Source organism: Gymnoscopelus microlampas (genome assembly GCF_963454915.1).
Source record: "Gymnoscopelus microlampas genome assembly, chromosome: 19".
Classification (NCBI taxonomy): domain Eukaryota; kingdom Metazoa; phylum Chordata; class Actinopteri; order Myctophiformes; family Myctophidae; genus Gymnoscopelus; species Gymnoscopelus microlampas.
Genome location: NC_139956.1, coordinates 30,746,304 through 30,765,708, shown reverse-complemented (window position 1 = coordinate 30,765,708; position 19,405 = coordinate 30,746,304). Strand labels below are relative to the sequence as shown.

Below are 19,405 nucleotides of genomic sequence, written 5' to 3'. Positions count from 1 at the left end.
CCAAAGGGGGACTTTTTTCTTATTTCCACGCAACAGCTCTTAAGGTGTATTAAAGGGTCTGCACCATGAATTTTAACTTTTTCTTCATTTTTGTGTGTTTTTGGTCTCCCCCACCTCTCTTCTGTTCCAACAAATACCCGACTTCGAGCATGCAGGCTTTCATAGGCTATCTGTGGTTTTTATGTAAATTGGTCTGAAAACAGTCCGTCAGATTTGTTCCCCCACCCTACGTCACGTCTGGGAACAATTCCTCCCGTTTTTCAGTTATAACCAAAAAAATAAAAAATAAATACAATTTTTTTTTTTTTTTCATTTTTTTTTTTTTCATTTTTTTTCTTATTTTTTTTTTTTTACTTTTTCCACACAGAACCAGGACATAACATGCATACAAACTGGCTCAATAGCGCCCCGTGCCAAACAGGACAATGTGGTATTGCAGGTGAAAGTGCTTTATAAGCCAGAGAGAAGTTAGTTGGAATGAGTATATCTGAGGCTTGATTTAGGCTCAAACCTTTTGAAAAACGTTTGAGGGACATAAACAATATGATATCAAATATTATTATTATTTTTTAAATTCATGGTGTAGCTCCTTTAAATACATAGTTCAATGTTGAAAATGTGTGGTATTCCCCTTTAACCACTTTCAACTGGATATCCTTGGACATGTCATTTATATATATATATATATATATATATATATATATATATATATATATATATATATATATAGACTTAAAATGTAATATTTGTGTTCGTGTTATTTTGTTCGTGTTATTTAAACAGATGCTATAGGTTCATTTTCTACCTATAGTATCCAATACTTTCACTGTACAGATTATTATTTTTGATACTATATTGTAATATTAGTAATTGTTTGAATTCTATGTATGTCATCACATTATCTATTGTAAGTCGCTCCGGATAAGAGCGTGCGCTAAATGCTTCAATTGTCGTAATTGTAATTGACAACGTTATTATGCTTCGCAATTGTGTGAATAGGTCCCATGTTGTACCTTTCACAGCTCCTGCCTATATAAAAGTCCTCTCCATTACCGCCGTCCTTAGCAGAACATACATCCTTTAGACTCCCTATTGTTAGTGCCATTATGTCCTTAATGGACCTCGGTATTACCCCACAGCGGTGTCCCTGGCTCTGCCATGGCCCTAGCGGCTAGCTAGCCGGATAAATATTACATGGGCCTCGCCCCCTTAGGGGTTGAATTTTCATTGCATTTTTTTGCACAGCGCTGCGAGGCCCTGCTACTTCCTGCGCTCGTATATCAGCCAGCCGGGTTCACGCCCAGGTTATTTCACGGAGTGACATCCAAAGTGTTAATTCATTAAGACCTGGAACGCATCTGTGTCACTTTTTGATTTGAGCTAAAAAAGCATTATTTTACACATTGGCTATTCAAAAATAGCAGATATACAAGCTCGTAGCGCGGCACCGAGTGCCGCGCTACGAGCTTGCAGATCTGCTATTTTTTCTTTTTTTTATCGGGAAAATGGGTGCAAATCTTTGATTATATATTGTTTAAGGCAAACATTTAACCCTATTCTTTGCTTCTGGGGGTCCCTGGAACAAACATTTTGAGATGGGGGTCGGCGGCCAAATACATTTAATGTCGGGGGTCCTTGACATGAAAAAGTTTGAACACCTCTGATATAGAAACATACGTTTTTCAGAAAACTGTTGGGATTTAGAAGCCATTTGTAGAATCGGCTTCAGCTCTTAATGGGTTAATTCAACTGTAGGAACCCTATATGGACCCCTACGGGTCACACTTCTTACACTTGAACTAGTCTTGATACCCGAGGATGTGCACACCTGAACTAGTATGTGTAGAGTTTAGACTTGAGGACCGCATCTGGCAATTACACAGATCCCACATCCTGTGGCAAAAAAAAGGCTAATAAAAAGCTTATAATTGAGAAAAGGCTTCAATACATTTTAAGATGCCAACCCACTGAGGAGCACATAGCTGATGAAAGTCTCCGTTCGCCTCTGGACCGTTCGCTAAGCCCCACCCCACATGACTCCTGTCATGTGTGAATACAACTTGAGACCAGAAGAACGAGTGATTTTCAGCGGCAAGTTGTGTTTTTTTTACATAGCATTTGATGTAGTAGGCAGCCAGTAATATTCGTTTTTTTATTTGATTCTATGAATAATCCTATAAGAAAAAATCCAATAGGATTAATTGGATTTTTTTTTTCTATTGGAAATTCTATAGGATTATTTTGACTAAATCTCGTCAACAAGGCCTGCAGTAAACACTGGAACGAATTATGCGCGTGAGATTAGTATTTCAACTAACACAATAAGCACTTGTTGTTTTCATTTTTGAATTCACATTATGTGTGTTACTGTGTCACATAATGGATGCAGTGCATAAGGATGGATAGCTATTTAACAATGTTGATAATATTACGTGTCTCACAATAAGCTACTTTAACCCATTCATTCAGGGGAACGCATCTGTGTCACTTTGGATTCATTTGGCTATTCAAAAATAGCAGATATACAAGCTCATAGCGCGGCACCGAGTGCCACACTATGAGCTTGTAGATCTGCTATTTTTGAAGAAAAAAAATGTGTGCAAATGTGTGCAAATCTTTGAATATGTACTGTATATATTTTTTTAACTCAAATCTTTGCTTCTGGAGGTCCGTTGAACAACATAATTTAAAATAGGGGGTCCGTGGACAAATACATATCATGTTGGGTGGCCCTTGACATGAGAAAAGTCTGAGAACCACTGATATCATAGCAACATCGGTGCCGCCCTGTGAGCTTGTATATCTGCTATATTTCAATAGCCCAAAGTATAAAATAATGGTTCTACCTAAAGAATCTAAAATGACACGGTATGCCTTCCCGGATTGAATGGGCTGACATAGTGTGCTATACCTTAAGCTAGAGTGTGTGTTGCTGGTATGCGTTTCCCTGGTCATTGTAGAAGATGTTACAGTGCCATTGTAACCCCACAACTCATTTGGACCTGCGGTATCCATTTATCATGCTATCGACAGGGAGCTAAAGGCTAACCAGAATGGAATGTAAGGAGATACGCTACTTTATTCTGCTCATTTTATTTTTGTTTTTATTTTTTGCATAAAGTTTGAGGTCTATTATTTATGTATGTATTTATATGGACGTTTTAGTGAACCTATACTAAACAAAGCCTAAAGGTGGACGCTGCATTGTGTGAGAACTCATATTAATACTGTGTCATCTAGCAGATCATACCCATTTTATGTTAATGTGGTACCAGGTTTCTGGACAACATTTGACATTGTTTTGGGTTGTTAATTGAGTTCCAATATGCCATATTAAGGCTTGAACGATTTCCCTTGAAGCCCACATTTTTAATGATTAACGCGATGAACTATGAGAAAAGCATGTGATTAATTGTGAATACATTTTTAATCTTGTGACAGCACTAATACACATACAGTAGCCTACATATAACTGTATACACATGAATACACACATACACATGTAAATACATATACATAAATACACATATACACATAAATACACTTGCACATTGCGCATATGTATATACATAAATACATGTATAGCTGGCATGCAGAGCCCTTCAGCTCTTTATCCTAGCTCCTTTTCCTCCGTTTCTGTCCTGGCCTCGTCCCTCGTCTTCCTTTCTTCTTTCTATCAGGTCCAACCTGTCCGCCATGCCACCCGACTTCCATTTCCACTATTAAACCCCTCCTTCCCCTCTCGCTTTGCAGCAAAATATTGCAGCCTTTTCCTTTATATTTACTTCACACATGCTGTGATTAAAAGTCTCTCTATCCAATTCCATGTGGCTGGAGACAAAAGGCTGCGGTGGAAAAAAACCTAAAAAAGGTGTAAAAAGGAAAAAAGGGAACAAGAGTAAATGGGAAAACAATTCTCCAGCGTGCCGTGAACGCACGTGCCGGGCCATCAATTGATGGAACCCTTTTTCCCTCCAAACTAAATCATTCCGTGCACAACCGGGAGTGGGGACAATCGTATTTCGCCATGGTGTACTTCATCATCCGAGGGAGCCCGGCGCGCGCTACAGTAATAGTCAGCCTTCCAGCTATAGCTAGCTAACCCGGGCAGCCTCCAGGCACCCACCAGTGCAGGAGAATTTCCTAATATTAAATCTCTAATAAACCAGACGTCAGTGCTAATCGTGTTAGCAGAGCCGGTGGCCTTTTTGCCTCTGAGGTTTCTTTATTTACCAGCCACGAGGAACCATCGCTCACCCGCAGCTCCCCATCTCCTCTAGGCGCTATAGGCTATTGCGGTCATTGCCCCCGGCTGGCAATTGATTGGAAGTCTCTCCCGTTATGAAGGTGTTGTTTACAGAGCCTTTCTTCTCCCCCTATAATCACTGTTATCTTCTTCTCCGTGCCGCGACACTCCCCATGCCCACTGCAGACAGGCCTGCATGCTGGTTCCCAGTGTTTTGAGGTTGTGGGCAAAGGGCTGAGCTTCCGTTTATTGTCGTTCTCCCACGGAGGGCATGTTCCTCACTTGACTCCACAAACACACCGTGGCACAGTCAATTATGTTCGCCTCGTCATGGCGAATTTAGAGTCGGCGTTCGGTTCCCGTTTCCTTCACCCGAATCCTCCGTCTCTCTTTCTCTGTCTGTCTGTCTCTCTCTCTCTCACACTTTTTGGTGTGATAAGGCTGCGTCACTGGCAACCTATAAATAGTCGTCATTCCACTTTGGAAGAACAAAACGCTTATGTAAATATGGCTTTAATAAGCCTTTCAGTAGCACCATATGTCATCACATCCAGCTGGGGCTCTCAGTATAGCAGAGTGGAGACAACAGAGAGGGGGGAGAGAGAGAGAGGAATTGGGTGGGTACAGCGGGGGGGCGGGGAGCGTGCAGTTAAGCTGTCTGGTCTCGTTCATCGACTTTCCCACTTTAGAGACAGTGCTACAATCCCACCTTGTTTCCTGCACATACCGAATAGAGACATCAATCGAGAAAAAACTAACAAGAAAAAAAAAAAAACAATATATAAAATTGCTTTCTGTATCGTTAGAATGCACAATTTTACCAGCTGTCTTTGCCTGTCTGCGTTGACGTGCCCAGTCATTCGATTACAGCTTATTTCCGATTTTTTTTTTCCCCTGCCGGAACACTAGTGGAGTGTTGAAGAGGCTTTCTACTTAGATTTATGTGTGTCAGATCGAATGCTTGACTCCTCCTATTGTTCTCACTGGTTTTCTATAATGGTGAATGAATGGGTGTGTGTGTGTGTGTGTGTGTGTGTGTGTGTGTGTGTGTGTGTGTATGCGTGCGCGGGCATGCATGCAATATGCATGGTAATGTATGCGACCTTGAGCACACGCAAACATGCAGGTTTCCTCCAGTGCTGCTGTCACCGATATTGAGCTCTATCTGCTCGTGTCGTCAGCGCGCGTTGTTTTGTGTGAGGGAGCGCTTGTATCCCCCATGTCTGCCCGGGCCGGCTGACTGACCCGACTCTCCCCCACCGCAGGTAAAGGGCCCGAGACGGTGTTTGCGGGGCAGAAGCTCAACGACAACGAGTGGCACACGGTGAAGGTGGTGCGACGCGGCAAGAACCTGCAGCTCTCGGTGGACAACGTCACTGTGGAAGGTCAGTGAGTGGCTTCAGAGTGTCAGGAGGCAGTGGTGGAAAGTAACTAAGTACGTGTACTCAAGTACTGTACTTAAGTGCAATGTTGAGGTATTTGTACTTTACTTGAGTATTTCCAATTTCCAACACTTTTACTTTCTACTCCACTACATCTCAGAGGCAAATATTGTACTTTTACTCCACTACAATTATTTGAAAACTTAGTTACTGGTTACTTTGTAGATTTTGAATATTATTAAAAAACATACATTAACCACTTCAGCCCTATATACATTTCAGCCATTTGAAAATAGCCGATCTACAAGCTCACAATGCGTCGCGATGCGACACATTGTGAGCTTGTAGATCGGCTATTTTCAAAAGATTGTCATACATTTGAAAACTTGTAATGGGACATTCTGCATAATGAGTACTTTTACTTTTGGCACTTAAAGTACATTTTTATGTCAATACTTTTATACTTTTATGCAAGTACATTTTGAATTCCGGACTTTTACTTGTAGCAGAGTATTTCTACATTTCAGTATTGATACTTTTACTTAAGTAAAAGAATGTAGTACTTTTTCCACCACTGGTCAGGAGATGTGTGTAGATTAGAATGATAAAGAGAAGAGAGACGAAGTGAAGAGGAAAGAATACTGAAGGTCCAACAAGACACATTGGCTCGCCCCCCGAATTGTACATTCCCATAAAAACCACATACTATTTCTTCGATAAACCAAATCTAGTCTATTGGGTATGTGTGGCCAGTCCTGGTATTATTCGTCTTCAATACATTTACTATTTGACTACGGTCTATATAGCCTCATGGAACGAATAACTTCGTAGTGCCATGAAACAGCAAAGAAATGCATTGCATTGTTGTTTTTGAAAACTTTATTTAATAAAGCGTCGTCCAAAACTAGAGATACAAGGTGCTGCATAATGAAAAAAAAACGTATATTAATAGAAAGAAAAAAAAATAGAAGTAAGAAAACTTAATAAAAGATATAAAAACATTAAAACTACAGAAGTCAAGTACAAGACACACACAAGGCAAAACAAGTGAGTTTTAACAGCTTTTTAACCCTTTCAGACCGAGAGCGCATCTGTGTCATTTTAAGATTTCTTTGGGCTATTCAAAAAATAGCAGATCTACAAGCTCATAGCGCGGCACCGAGTGCCGCGCTATGTGCTTGTAGATCTGCTATTTTTTTGAAAAATCATGAAAATGTGTGCAAATCTTTTTTTCTGTAGCGCACATTTTTAACTTCTGTGGGGGTCCCTGGAACAAAATATTTTGAGATGGGGGTCCGCGGCCAAAATTCATATAATTCTGGGGGTCCTTGACATGAAAAGGTTTGAGAACCACTGATTATAGCAACATTGCTAAACTAGGATTTAGAAGACATTTGTAGAATCCCCCCAGAAGCAAAGATTTGAGTTAAAAATGTTTGCTTTAAAAATATATATATTCAAAGATTTGCTAAAAATAAACATTTTTCATAAATAGCAGGTCTACAAGCTAAGTGCCGCGCTCTGAGCTTGTAGATCTGGTATTTTTGAATAGCCCAAATAAATCTTAAAATGACACAGATGCGTTCTCGGTCTGAAAGGGTTAAAACTACCCACTAGCCCTGCAGGTTTTTTTTTTTTTTTTTTTGAACTATGGGATGACGGTTCCAGAGAGGAGTTCAAACCCGCTAAGGGTCTGTCAAGGAAACGCAAGGGGAAGCGCTTATTGTTACTCCGCCGGCTCGAACATCGAACGGCTGTGTGCAGAGATAGACGGCCAGCCCGACGCCAGTTCACATTACTCCCAAACCGAGAGAAACGAGCAACAGCATGGGGTAAAGGTCAGACGAGAAAGTGGTGCTTGGAGAGTCCAACACGTTCAGGCCGCAGGCAAACAGTGCCCGAAGGCCAAGGGATGAGCGCAAGGTGAGAGAGCATGGTGTTGAGATTACGTGAGGGGGGAAAGAGAGAGGGCCAGAGGCGAGAAACGAACCTGTTAAGTTAGAAACTGGGATGGTTCCTGGGATGGAAAGAAATACAAATACAATGAGGTAGGAAAATGCTGCAGGAGTCCTTGCAGGGCTAACCAGGCTGAGGCAGCTCACCAAAGTCATTACTGCACACCAGTGATGGAAGAAGTGCTCCCATTTTTTTTACCTACTGTTAGTAAAAGCACCAATACCCTATTGTAGAAATAATCTGTTACAAGTACAAGTTCGGTATTCAAAATGTACTTGAGTAAAAGCATTCACAAGTTTTCAAATGTATAAAATGTTTAAAAATCCATTGAAAATAGCCGATCTACGGGATCACAATGTGTCACTTTGCGACGCGTTGTGAGCTTGTAATAGCTTGTAATAATAATCAAAATCTACAAAGTAACTAGGAACTTAAGTTTTCAAATAATTGTAGTGGAGTAAAAGTACAATATTTGCCTTTGAGATGTAGTGGAGTAGAAGTAAAAGTACTGAAAATTGGAACTGCTCCAGTACCGGTAAATTAAAAATACCTGAACATTTTACCTAAGTACATACCTGATTAAATGTACTTAGTTACTGTCCACCACTTCTGCACACCTACTATTGCACAATGTAAATCATACCATGTACCAGCACAGGTTGCGTACAACATTCTAATTGTGCAAGGTCCTCACAGGAGACGAATGAAAACGTGTTCAACTGCGTTTCCACACAAAAACGTAATTAATTCATGAACGTGGATCAGTGTGTACAAATCGAGGCGCTTGAGCTGCACTTTAAGAGATCATAAGCACATCAGGGACACTAGGAAGAGCTTATTTTCCTGTATTATTGCCACTTTCATTGTAATCACATTACAAAGAAATGTATATTATAGGCCAATGTAATACAACATCGGTTGCATAATGACTATTTTGCGAGATTATTAGCTAAATGGTTACTCCATTAAGACTTCTTTGAGGTTGTGCAGACTGCGTGTTGCAGCCATATTACAATAATTGAATGTGTGTAGAATATCTTTAAAAACTCAATGGGATTTACCTTTATTTATACAGGTGAAATCCTATGAGATACAAGATCTCTGTACAAGATGGCAGCGATAGAAAAGTTGTAACAACATAAAACATTAAATGAAATAAAAACATTCAAAGCAACAAATAACTGGGTAGTAGATAACATAAAACAGCATTACAAGCACCTATAGAAAACGTACAATAGGAACTCACAAAACTGTAGTTTTTTGAAGCAATTGCAATTTCCAATAGAATCTTCTATTCAGTATATTGTTAAGACATCAACAAGTTCAGTTCTGCCGATCTGCCAGAAAGTGATGGTTCCAGGTTGCAGGGGTAGGACACATATATAGGCTTGTTTATCATGTTCAGTTCGAGCCTTATGGACAGAGAAAAGTAATTTGAACCTAAACTATGATTACTTGTAAGGTGGAGGTAAGAGGAAAGGCTGATTTAGAAAGAAAGAATGATGTATACATACAGTATGTGTCAATTAGTGAGTCTGCACAAGGCCAACGAAGGCCACCCAACTCATTTAATGGATGTTGAGAAAGGTGGGCATATCTGAAGTTGCCTGGTGTTATTTTCTTTCTCTTAAAAGAAAATAAAGAGGAAATCTAAGAAATAATAATTTACAAACCAGCCTAAAGTTTGCTCAGGAAAAAAAACAATATGTCAGTTTAAATGCTGTATTTCCTATGCACCTCCACCCTTCAGGCCAGATGACCGGTGCCCACACGCGCCTCGAGTTTCACAACATCGAGACGGGCATCATGACCGAGCGGCGCTTCATCTCCGTGGTGCCGTCCAACTTCATTGGCCACCTCCAGGGCTTGACCTTCAACGGGCTGCCCTACCTGGACCAGTGCAAGAACGGCGACATCTCCTACTGCGAGCTGAACGCCCGCTTCGGCATGCGCCACATCATCGCCGACCCGGTGACGTTTCGAACGAAAGGCAGCTACCTGGCGCTGGCCACGCTGCAGGCCTACGCGTCCATGCACCTCTTCTTCCAATTCAAGACCACCACGCCCGACGGCCTGATGCTGTTCAACTCCGGGGACGGGAGCGACTTCATTGTCGTGGAGTTGGTCAAAGGGTGAGTCACAGCGTTTAGGATTATCTTCCAAACGGCTGGTTGAGGCAGAAACGATATTGATCGATGTAGTACAGTGGTTCTCAACCAGTGGTCCGGGGACCACCAGTGGTCCTTGAGGGGGTTCTTGGTGGTCCCCAGCTAAATGATGGTAGAGTTGGTAACCAAATGGACCCTTATTAGATCTTTAACTCTTGAGGGCGTAACATGAAACCAAATGGACCCTTACGGGTCCATTTGGTTTCATTTTATGCTCTCAAGAGTTAAATTATTGTTAAACATCTGCATTACACAATTAAAGAATTGCTATCTTGATCAACATTTGCCTGTCATCTCTCCTATGGTACCAACATCAATACAGCATGGAATTGTGGACACAATCTTCTACAAAATAACAAAACATTCTAAGTCTTGGGCCTGAGAGTCTAAATCCCATCAAACGGTGGTCTGTGGCTCAAATGCCGAATGAAGAATGGACCTTGACATGAAAAGGGTTGAAAACCACTGATGTAGTGTGTTGTGCAATTATACTCTTTGCTGAGGCTTTGATCGATTGATTGAATACCGTGTTAGTCAAAAATGTGAACAGCACGGGGTACAGTCAGACATTAAGGCTAAAAGGATAACACAAGCATTTTGTTTCCATTGTGGTCCTGCAGTATGTGTTCAATTCATCAACATAGCATAAAAATAACACAATAATACATGTCATCAACACATACAAGGCACCATCTCTCAAACCGACCCGCTAACTCCTGTTTTCCTTCACATAGCAACCGCTAATCTTGAACGATTCATGCCCGACGCTAAACCCATCACCCGGGAATACTGTTATCTATTTCCATCGGCTTAGGCATCTTTTGTTAAGAGCTGAGCAAGATGGACTTCTGAGGATGAGATGGACTTATCCCTCAGAAAGTGAGCTTATAAGTGAGGAAGTGATTTAATGTCCATAATGAATGGAGTTGGCAGAATGGAAGTAGCTTCAATTTGGGTCTGCGAGCAGTGAGTTTGCTGTATTGATAGCTGCACAGCAGGTTGTTATTTGGTCAGAAGCAGAAGTTGGAAAAATATTCACTTCTGTTCTTTTTTTCCCTTGTAAATCTTAACGGTCTCCCGGGTGCGTATCTCTCAGTCTGTAACCCAGATGAACATGAATATGAAATTGGGAGCATAATTCATCACCATGCCCTGTAAAGTGATTGGTAAGTTCTGTATAAAAGCTTAGAGGGAGTGCAGCTAACCTGAAATAAATCTCAACTGTTTATCATACTTACCATGCAAGGCTATTAATCTGTTCATAATTAACCCATTAGGACCGGGAACGCATCTGCGTGTCATTTTAGCTTTCTTTGGCTTTTCAAAAATAGCTGATATACAAGCTCATAGCGCGAGTGCCACGCTATGAGCTTGTAGATCTGCTATTTTTGAAAATCGGGATTTTTTTTTTCTCGCAATTCCTTGAATATATATGTTTTTTAGAGAGAACATTTTAACTCAAATCTTTGCTTCTGGGGGGCTAGAAGAACATATTTTGAGATGGGCGTCCGCGGCCAAATACATATAACTTTGGGGGTCCTTGACATGAAAAAAGTTTCAGAACGACTGATATTATAGCAACATAGGTTTAAAAAAAAACAACTGTTAGGATTTAGAAGACATTTGTAGAATCCGCAGAAGCAAAGATTTGCACAAATGTTCACGATTTTTCAAAAAATAGCAGATCTACAAGCTCATAGCGCGGCACTCGGTGCCGCGCTATGAGCTTGTATATCTGCTATATACTGAATAGCTAAAGAAATCTAAAATGACACAGATGCGTGCCCGGTCTTTAAGGGTTAAGATACGAGCAAAGCGCTTTTCGTTGACACACATCCACCGGGAAATTGTCCTCTAAATTTGGCACTGCTTCGCCACACAACCTGGGCAGCTTCTGTCTGTACAACAGAGACAGAATAACATGCAGCATTGCACAGTTACAATGGCGTCAACCCACAGACCACACACACACAAAAACGGTCCTCTTTGTGTGTAGCAAATAACCGTGACTTCATGTCTGCCTGGAAGCTAACAGGGGGCTTTTGTCCAAACGCAGTTTCAATGCTTATACAGTACATGTCAAACTCAGCTATGTTGCGCACAAAGGAGGAGCTCAGAGCTGTGCCATAACGTGCAGCCGCGGCTGAGGTGGAGGACATAAGCTGTTTCCCTCAAAGAACATCATGGAACAGAAGAGTGACTGACAGACAGACAGAGAGAGAGAGAGAGAGGGAGAGAGAGAGAAAGCAGGGATGTAAGCTGGGCGAACAATGAGGTGGACCTCACTTTTGACAAAAGGATACCAAGTGCTGTGCAGACATGTTTTACTTAAGTCAAAGTATCAATACTGCAATGTAGGAGTACTCTGTTACAAGTAAAAGTCCGGAATTCAAAATTTACTTGAGTAAAAGTACATAAGTATTGGTGTCAAAATGTACTTAAAGTACCAAAAGTAAAAGTACTAAGAGGTTTGAAAATAGCAGATCTACAAGCTCACAACGCGTCGCGATGCGACGCGTTGTGAGCTTGTAGATCGGCTATTTTCAAATAGCCTAGGTATAAAACAGGGCTAAAGTGGTTAATGTATGTTTTATAATGTAATCATTTATATCTGCAAAGTAACTAGCAACTAAAGTTTTCAAATAATAGTAGTAAAAGTACAATATTTGCCTCTGAGATGTAATGGGGTAGAAGTAAAAGTATAGACAATTTGAAATACTCCAGTAAAGTAAGTTAAGTACCTCAAAATTGCACTTAAGTACAGTACTTGTGTAAATGTACTTAGTTACTTTACACCACTGGTGCTGTGTCGACTCTCCAAAAATGTACAATTACCCTTTTTACAATTTAGGCATTTAGCAGATGCTCTTATCCAGAGTGATTTACAAGTGGAGGATCGGAATAAGCAGATATCACCAGATGGAGGGAAATCATAAAGAACGATGAATAAAAAATGTACATTATTTCTGAAGTAAGTCCAAAAATGCATCGCCTTGACGCTCTCACCCATCTCTTTATTGGCGAGTATGTAAAAGAAAAAAAAATCTAAAGTGGAGCCCTCCAAAAGATTTGAAGATATCATTCCCTACCAGAGTTAGTGTCGGTCGCAAGCTTACCACCATACTGTAGGTGTGGGAAAAGTGAGGACGCTGGCGTCGACTGTTAGCCGCTTCACCTCCCATTGCCCCCCCCCCCACCCTGTATGAATGAATAAACCATTGTAAGGCGCTTTGAGCACTTGGAAAAGCGCTATACAAATGCCGTTCATCATTACCATCAAAAGACACACATACGTGACTCCAATAAATGTTTGTCTCATTATGCAGTTGTTCTCAACCTTTCCCGGCCGTGACCCCCCAAAATAATCATAATATTTTAACTGGGGACCCCCCACCCTGACAAGCACTTGGAATTGTAGGAGTTGAGGCATCACATTTAGTTTTTTGACTCGGTTCCACAGATAAATATTGTGAAAATAGCCGATCTACAAGCAGATTGGCTATTTTCAACATTTTTGCCTCTTTTTTTGACAATTTGGCCAATGTTTGTCAAGTTTTAATTATAATTTGTTTTGATTACTTTTGATGCAGTAATGGCCTTTATATTTGCTCTCTTTTTAGGTATTAAAAATGTTACCTCCCCAAAATCATGTAGGGACCCCCCTTTGGTTGAGAACCTCATTACGAACGCATGCATGCCTATACTTTACAAACCAGGTCCTGATTACCCTGTTGTCCGTTTTCCTCACAGCTACGTCCATTATGTCTTTGACCTCGGCAACGGGCCGTCACTGATGAAGGGCAACTCGGACAAGCCGCTCAACGACAACCAGTGGCACAATGTGGTGGTGTCCCGGGACGCCAACAACGTCCACACGCTTAAGATCGACTCGCGCACCGTTACGCAGCACTCCAATGGAGCCCGCAACCTGGACCTCAAAGGTAGGAGGCATTTTCTGCCCGTTCACTGACAATTGTCTTCTAATCACAGTGACAATAAGGCACCCCTAGAGCTTGGGCATTCACGACTGATGCGTTTTAGTAGTCATCAACTACAGGAGAAAAAATAATATATATATAATTATATCTATAACAATTATCAATTCTCTTCTAAATTATTTCAAATGTAACCAGTAAATTGTTAAATTACGTATGCAGGACCAAGGGCCTTCCACACTTGAGAAAGCCATGTTTAGAGGTCAAAACCCACTTTCTAAAGCCTGCTTTCCGTATTTGGTCATTTGAATACACACACACACACACACACACACACACACACACACAGACACACAGACACACAGACACACACACACACACACACACACACACACACACACACACACACACACACACACACACACACCCATTACTGTATCTGCTCTAGACCGGACCGGCCAAGCGACTTTATCCCAGTCTAGGCTCTGAAAGCATATTTACAAAATGTGTCATTTAATGAGTCTGGATCTGGTTGGACTAAACCCCCAACAAGCTTGTCTGAGCTGGAGATGCTGTTTGATTGCATTAAAAAGGCACCTGCTATCTTGCAGGGATGCAAGCGGGACACTTTCCTTCTTTACCGTAAATAACTTAAATTTTGTTTGTTTAGCATGTCTGTGTTGAATCTGTGGTCAACAGCAGCCAATGGATATACTGTATGTCCACCATCTCTTGATGGGAGTCCATCTCAAAAGCTCTGGATAGCTTATGCACTATAATTACATGCTCAAATGGATTGAAATTCAAGATCAACTTAGGATATAACTTATATTACTGCAACAATCTCTCCAATTAACACAACTTTCCACAGGTTGCATAAAATAATGTATTGGCGTATTGTAATATTAATAGTGTATTGGAAAGTATTGAGAACTGCAGGATAAACACGTGCAATTGGAAGTGATGACCAAAAGCAGTGAGCACACAGGTGCGTGTGTGCGTGTTTGTGAAGCAGACACGCGTGGCTTAAGAAATAATCAAATAAAGTAAGTCAGATTGTATTGCTCCATCCATCCATCCACCCACACATCCATCCCTTATTGTATGATATTTCTTTGTCAGCCATTGACATTATTCTCACTCTCCATCTAATGGAACCAGAAGTCGGAAGTTGTCACACCCAGTACAGCACTTCAGCGCATATCCATTCTCAAAATGTCTTTGAAAGACTCACACAAGAATTGCCTTTCAAAATGTACAGTTTAAAGGAATGTTCCGGGCTTTTGTTCGGAGCAGCAGCAGCAGCATTTTAGTTCAGTCTCAAGGCTGAAGTTCTGTTTTGACAACGCACAGAGAGAGAACCCATGTGTGCTATCAAGTGGAAATCCACCTGCATGCCGAAAAGGGGGGCCAGGAGGCAAAATAAAACTGAACAAAAGCCAGGCAGCATTCAATTCAATTCAAAGGAGCTGTATTGGCATGAGAAAACACACGTTTACATTGTCAAAGCCAGTGTGAAAAGCATAATAAAGCAATTTAAGAAATAAATGGGGAAAGTAAGTATACAGTTGAAGGGGGCAGTTTTGTGTAAACAGAGCTATGACACATTGCAAGTTAGAAAAACTGGCTTGCATAACCACTAATGTTCATTTGTTGTTAGAAACCTGATTCTGAAAGTTACATGTTGGCAAGGGTAGCTTGGTATAAAGCTTTTTGAAACAAATAGCAGAAATCTTTCAAGATTTTGCAGTCACTTTTTGGACAATTGGCAGCATTACCCCCCAAACTATTTCAAATGGTATACAAAAATCCTCAGATGTCAAATGTGTTTAAAGGTAGTCGCTCCGTTTATGTGCAGTAGGTCTATGTCAGAGGTCCACTCGGTTCAGATAGTGTGGGAAACACATGGTTAGTAGTCCTCAAGGTAGTTGTATTCCATTGGCTAACCTTTTATCACAGTTCCCTTCTCCCTTCACCTTGAAAGACCCCCCCCCATCCATTTTCAGCAGATGTTTCTCATCATTCATCAATCTAGGAACACGGCAATATGTGTGCAATATCCTGAGCCAAGTATCCTACAGTAGTATAAATCTGACATTGGAATCCAAGGGGGGGAAATTATTTTTGAAAGATAATAACGGCTAATCTCCCCACCGCTCTGTTCTTTCAGTGTTTCTCTCCCTCAATCTCCCCTGCTCATTTTCCATCAAACTGCCATCGTTGACGGTGGAGAAAATCATCTTGGGTACACTTGACTTTCACTGGGACTGTGATGACTGTCCTTTCACGGAGGAACCTTTTACCTCTCTGCCTTTAAAACGCCCAGTGTGGGTGATCCCTCTTGAAATGATAGCCGTGGTTAAAAGGCACTTTGGCATCTCTGACGCGGTGGCCTCTGAGATGGGAATGGCTGGGAATTGAATTGACAGACTAATTGCCGGCTATAGAGCCTAGAACTCAGAGTCCTCTGGTGTGTCGTTTTTCCTCTAACCACTTAAGGTTCAAGGTCTATTGTTGCATCTTGTGTTGGGTACATGAGAGTAAAATTATTTTGTTCGGGTTCCTCAGACATTGTAGTAGCAATAGTAATAATAATAATAAGGGTAATAATAATAATAATAATGATAATAATAATAATAATAATAATAATAATAATAATAATAATAAACATAAGGGGAAAAGAAGGAATAATGAAGAATAGCAGCAGTATTAAGCAAAATAACAGTTTGTTTATTGGTCCTAGCGCTTAACACATTGACTGCCTAGATCGAGTTAACTCGATTTTAGCTTTTCATCACTTGCCTGCCAAGATCGAGTTAACTCGATTTTAGCAAAAAAATATTTTTGTTTTTTACTTTTTTTTTTTTCAATTTGACCCAAATACCAAGGAGATATGAATTTTCGAAGATCTTTACTCTCATCCACTTCCTTGTTAACTTAAAAAAATTAAATTTTGTATCTCGGCTCCTGAGTACTTTTTTTTTTTCATTGAAAAATCTCTGGCATGAATAACAATAGGCAGTGAAAATAATTCAGGCAGTCAATGTGTTAAGATGCTAGCTAGGTGTTTCTTACTCCCTCCTAGATTATAAATATCTGAATTCTATGACTGTGCGTCTGTAGAAGCTTTAAAGTGACCCGTGCCAGTGTCCTTGGCATTGTTTAAACACGCAGGCTGCCTATGACCCAAGGCAGGCAGTAGCAGTTGATGGTTCCCATGGTGGTGCCCTGGACAAGACCCGATCACAACAGCTCTGCCAATTGGGATCAGCTCTATTGGCACGGTATGGTTGTGCGGGTTCGATCCCAGCTCGGCGGGAATCACTACACCAAGTTTAATTTTCTTTTTCCTGGCATATTTGTTCATAAGCCTTGATTGTCTGGCAAAGAAGCTACTGCCAGTGGCTCTGTGGCTATGAAGGCATTGTTAGCATCTGAAACAGTCCGTGGTTGGGGTGGATAGAATCTTTGATAAGCCTGTGACTTTTGCTGACACAAGATCCGTCGTGTATATTCTGGATGGAGGGAATTTTACATCTGTCCACTTCTTTCTCAGTGCATGTGGATGCTGTGGAATTTGAAGTTGTTGACCCCCTCTACTTCACCGCCATTGATTTTGGTGGGTGTGTGCTCTTGGCCTGGCATGGCCAGACTGATTATCACAGCGTAGATATTAGTCTGGAATGTCTGTGTGTAACCTGCATTTCCAAGGGGTTGATAAAAAATAAAAGCTAACCTGCCCTACATTTGCATACTGGGCCCTGATTGGTGCCCCACAACTTCGAGGGCAGTAAAATCCAATCACAACAGAGCGGGTTCAGACTCGACTGCCGAGGGCATTTGCACTGGCAGATTCGTCTGGTTTCCAGGCTAGTGTGCTCTCTGCTCAGCTTCCTGTATTCCTGTATCAACTCTTGGTCGCGTCACCAACGAACTTGACCACTAATTTAAGCCATGTATATATATATTGTTGTACAATGAATAGTGAAAATAGCTGGTTTACAAGCTCACAACTCATCGCAACGAGACTATACTGCCCTGCCAAGCCAAAGCTACGTTTTTGGACACACCGACTTATTTGTGTATCCCAAAGGTCAAATTAGCCTTCGTGATTTTGGGGGATAAACAATTACCTCAATAACAGATGTACAATTAGTGTAATATCACTTATATGCCGATATCTCATTTGGCTGACCAGTTGAATCACTTTTTTTCAGTGATTTTTTCCCCCCCGTAGTTACTGCTCTTTAGCTTGGGAGACGGAGTGGAGTTTGTAATTACACTTTTGTTATAGAATGGAGTGTCTTGCATTCGTCTCCTTTTTCAGACTATAGAAATACATGAAGGGGCAACAGAAAGAGACAGACGGGGTGAGGAAAGAGAATGGACAGTGGGATATCACAGCGAGAGAGAGTGTGTGTCCGCAGGGGCCACTGGTTAAACACCATGAAGTGGCTGTCGTCTGCACCATTATGTGGATTTGCTGTGTATGGCTCAGACTGTGTCTGGGTCTCGTCCTTGAATTTGGAGATGGCTCTCAAGGGGGCTGACGATCGCCTTGGAAGACATAACACCAGTTGGTGACAGCTCTCTTGGGCCTGACGGGATCTGAAGAGGTTGACTGTAAAAAGAAAGGGAAAAAAATGTACTTGATGGATCTGGACTTTTTTCCCTTATTTTTTCCCCCTTTTTTGTAAAAAATATTTATTGATCGACTTCTCCTCTTTTGGCTTTGTCTAATGGGGAACACGCGGTGCAATTACAACGGATAGATGGATTACTCTATGCCATCCTACGAAAAATCTGCGTGCATGCGTGCGTGCATGCTTAACTGTCCTTCACGTATCTCGGGGACTGTCCAATCGATCGACCTCAAACTTGCCGCGTGTACTGTATGTTGTCCAAAACCGCCGATCCGGCCGATATGCCCACATTTGGGCATGTATGGAGATCCGGTTGTCCAAATCCGCCGATCTGACCAGTATGCCCGTATAATGGCAAGATGACATCAGGCAACAGCAATGAGAATGGGAACGGGTATTGGTTTTAGCCTTCTTTTCAGTCCACTGTGTGTTGTCCAGTCGAGGCTATTTCAAAACCACTCAAACCCAGTTATTCACTGGCCGCTATCTGCCAGGGGTCTATATTTGGCCCCCTCCTTTTCCCCCTCTACACTAAATATCTTCGCCGAAAATAGCTGGTATACAACTCATGCGTTTCATTGCGTTACTTTATGAGCTTGTTGATCCGCTATTTTTGCTGAATATTTGCGCCAGGATTAGGGACGCGAGGGTCCTCGCGGTTAACTTTGCCTCGCGTCGCCTTGCTCGACCCTTCTGCTGTTGTCTTACCAGCCTGAGTGATTAACGGCCCATCGAACCTCTGTCTCATAAAACACCACCAACCAAGCGTGAGTCAACAAGCGCTCTCAGCTGCCCACCACAGAATTCCCACAGCGAGAATAGCCCCATTTGCATGCTCCAAATGTGCACAATGACTCTCTGCAAATGAAACAGACGGACGGCAATTTGTGAGGACAGGGAGGGGGGGCGGCCATTTTGCCTTTTCACTGCCAACACGGTGGCTGTCCACCGAAGCGGCACAATAAACACCGTATCTGCGGCTCTGAAGTGGTCTCCCATCTGTGTCATTAATCCTTTAGCCACTGTGCTTCTAAAAATTCTTTATTTACTGCCTTCCTGTTCTCTCTGCGAGGAG

General features: G+C 41.6%; 1 protein-coding gene across 5 annotated transcripts in view; it reads left to right on the top strand.

Annotated features, from left to right (window-relative positions):
- The window catches only part of nrxn2b (neurexin 2b), an 884,672-nt gene that overhangs the window by 439,503 nt on the left and 425,764 nt on the right, over positions 1-19,405 (top strand). For all 5 annotated transcript variants that reach the window (XM_084043029.1, XM_084043031.1, XM_084043030.1 and 2 more), the window contains 3 exons: positions 5,512-5,631; positions 9,335-9,716; positions 13,503-13,693. In XM_084043029.1, coding sequence (XP_083899155.1) covers positions 5,512-5,631; positions 9,335-9,716; positions 13,503-13,693 — 693 coding nt within the window. The remainder of the gene's footprint in view (positions 1-5,511; positions 5,632-9,334; positions 9,717-13,502; positions 13,694-19,405) is intronic.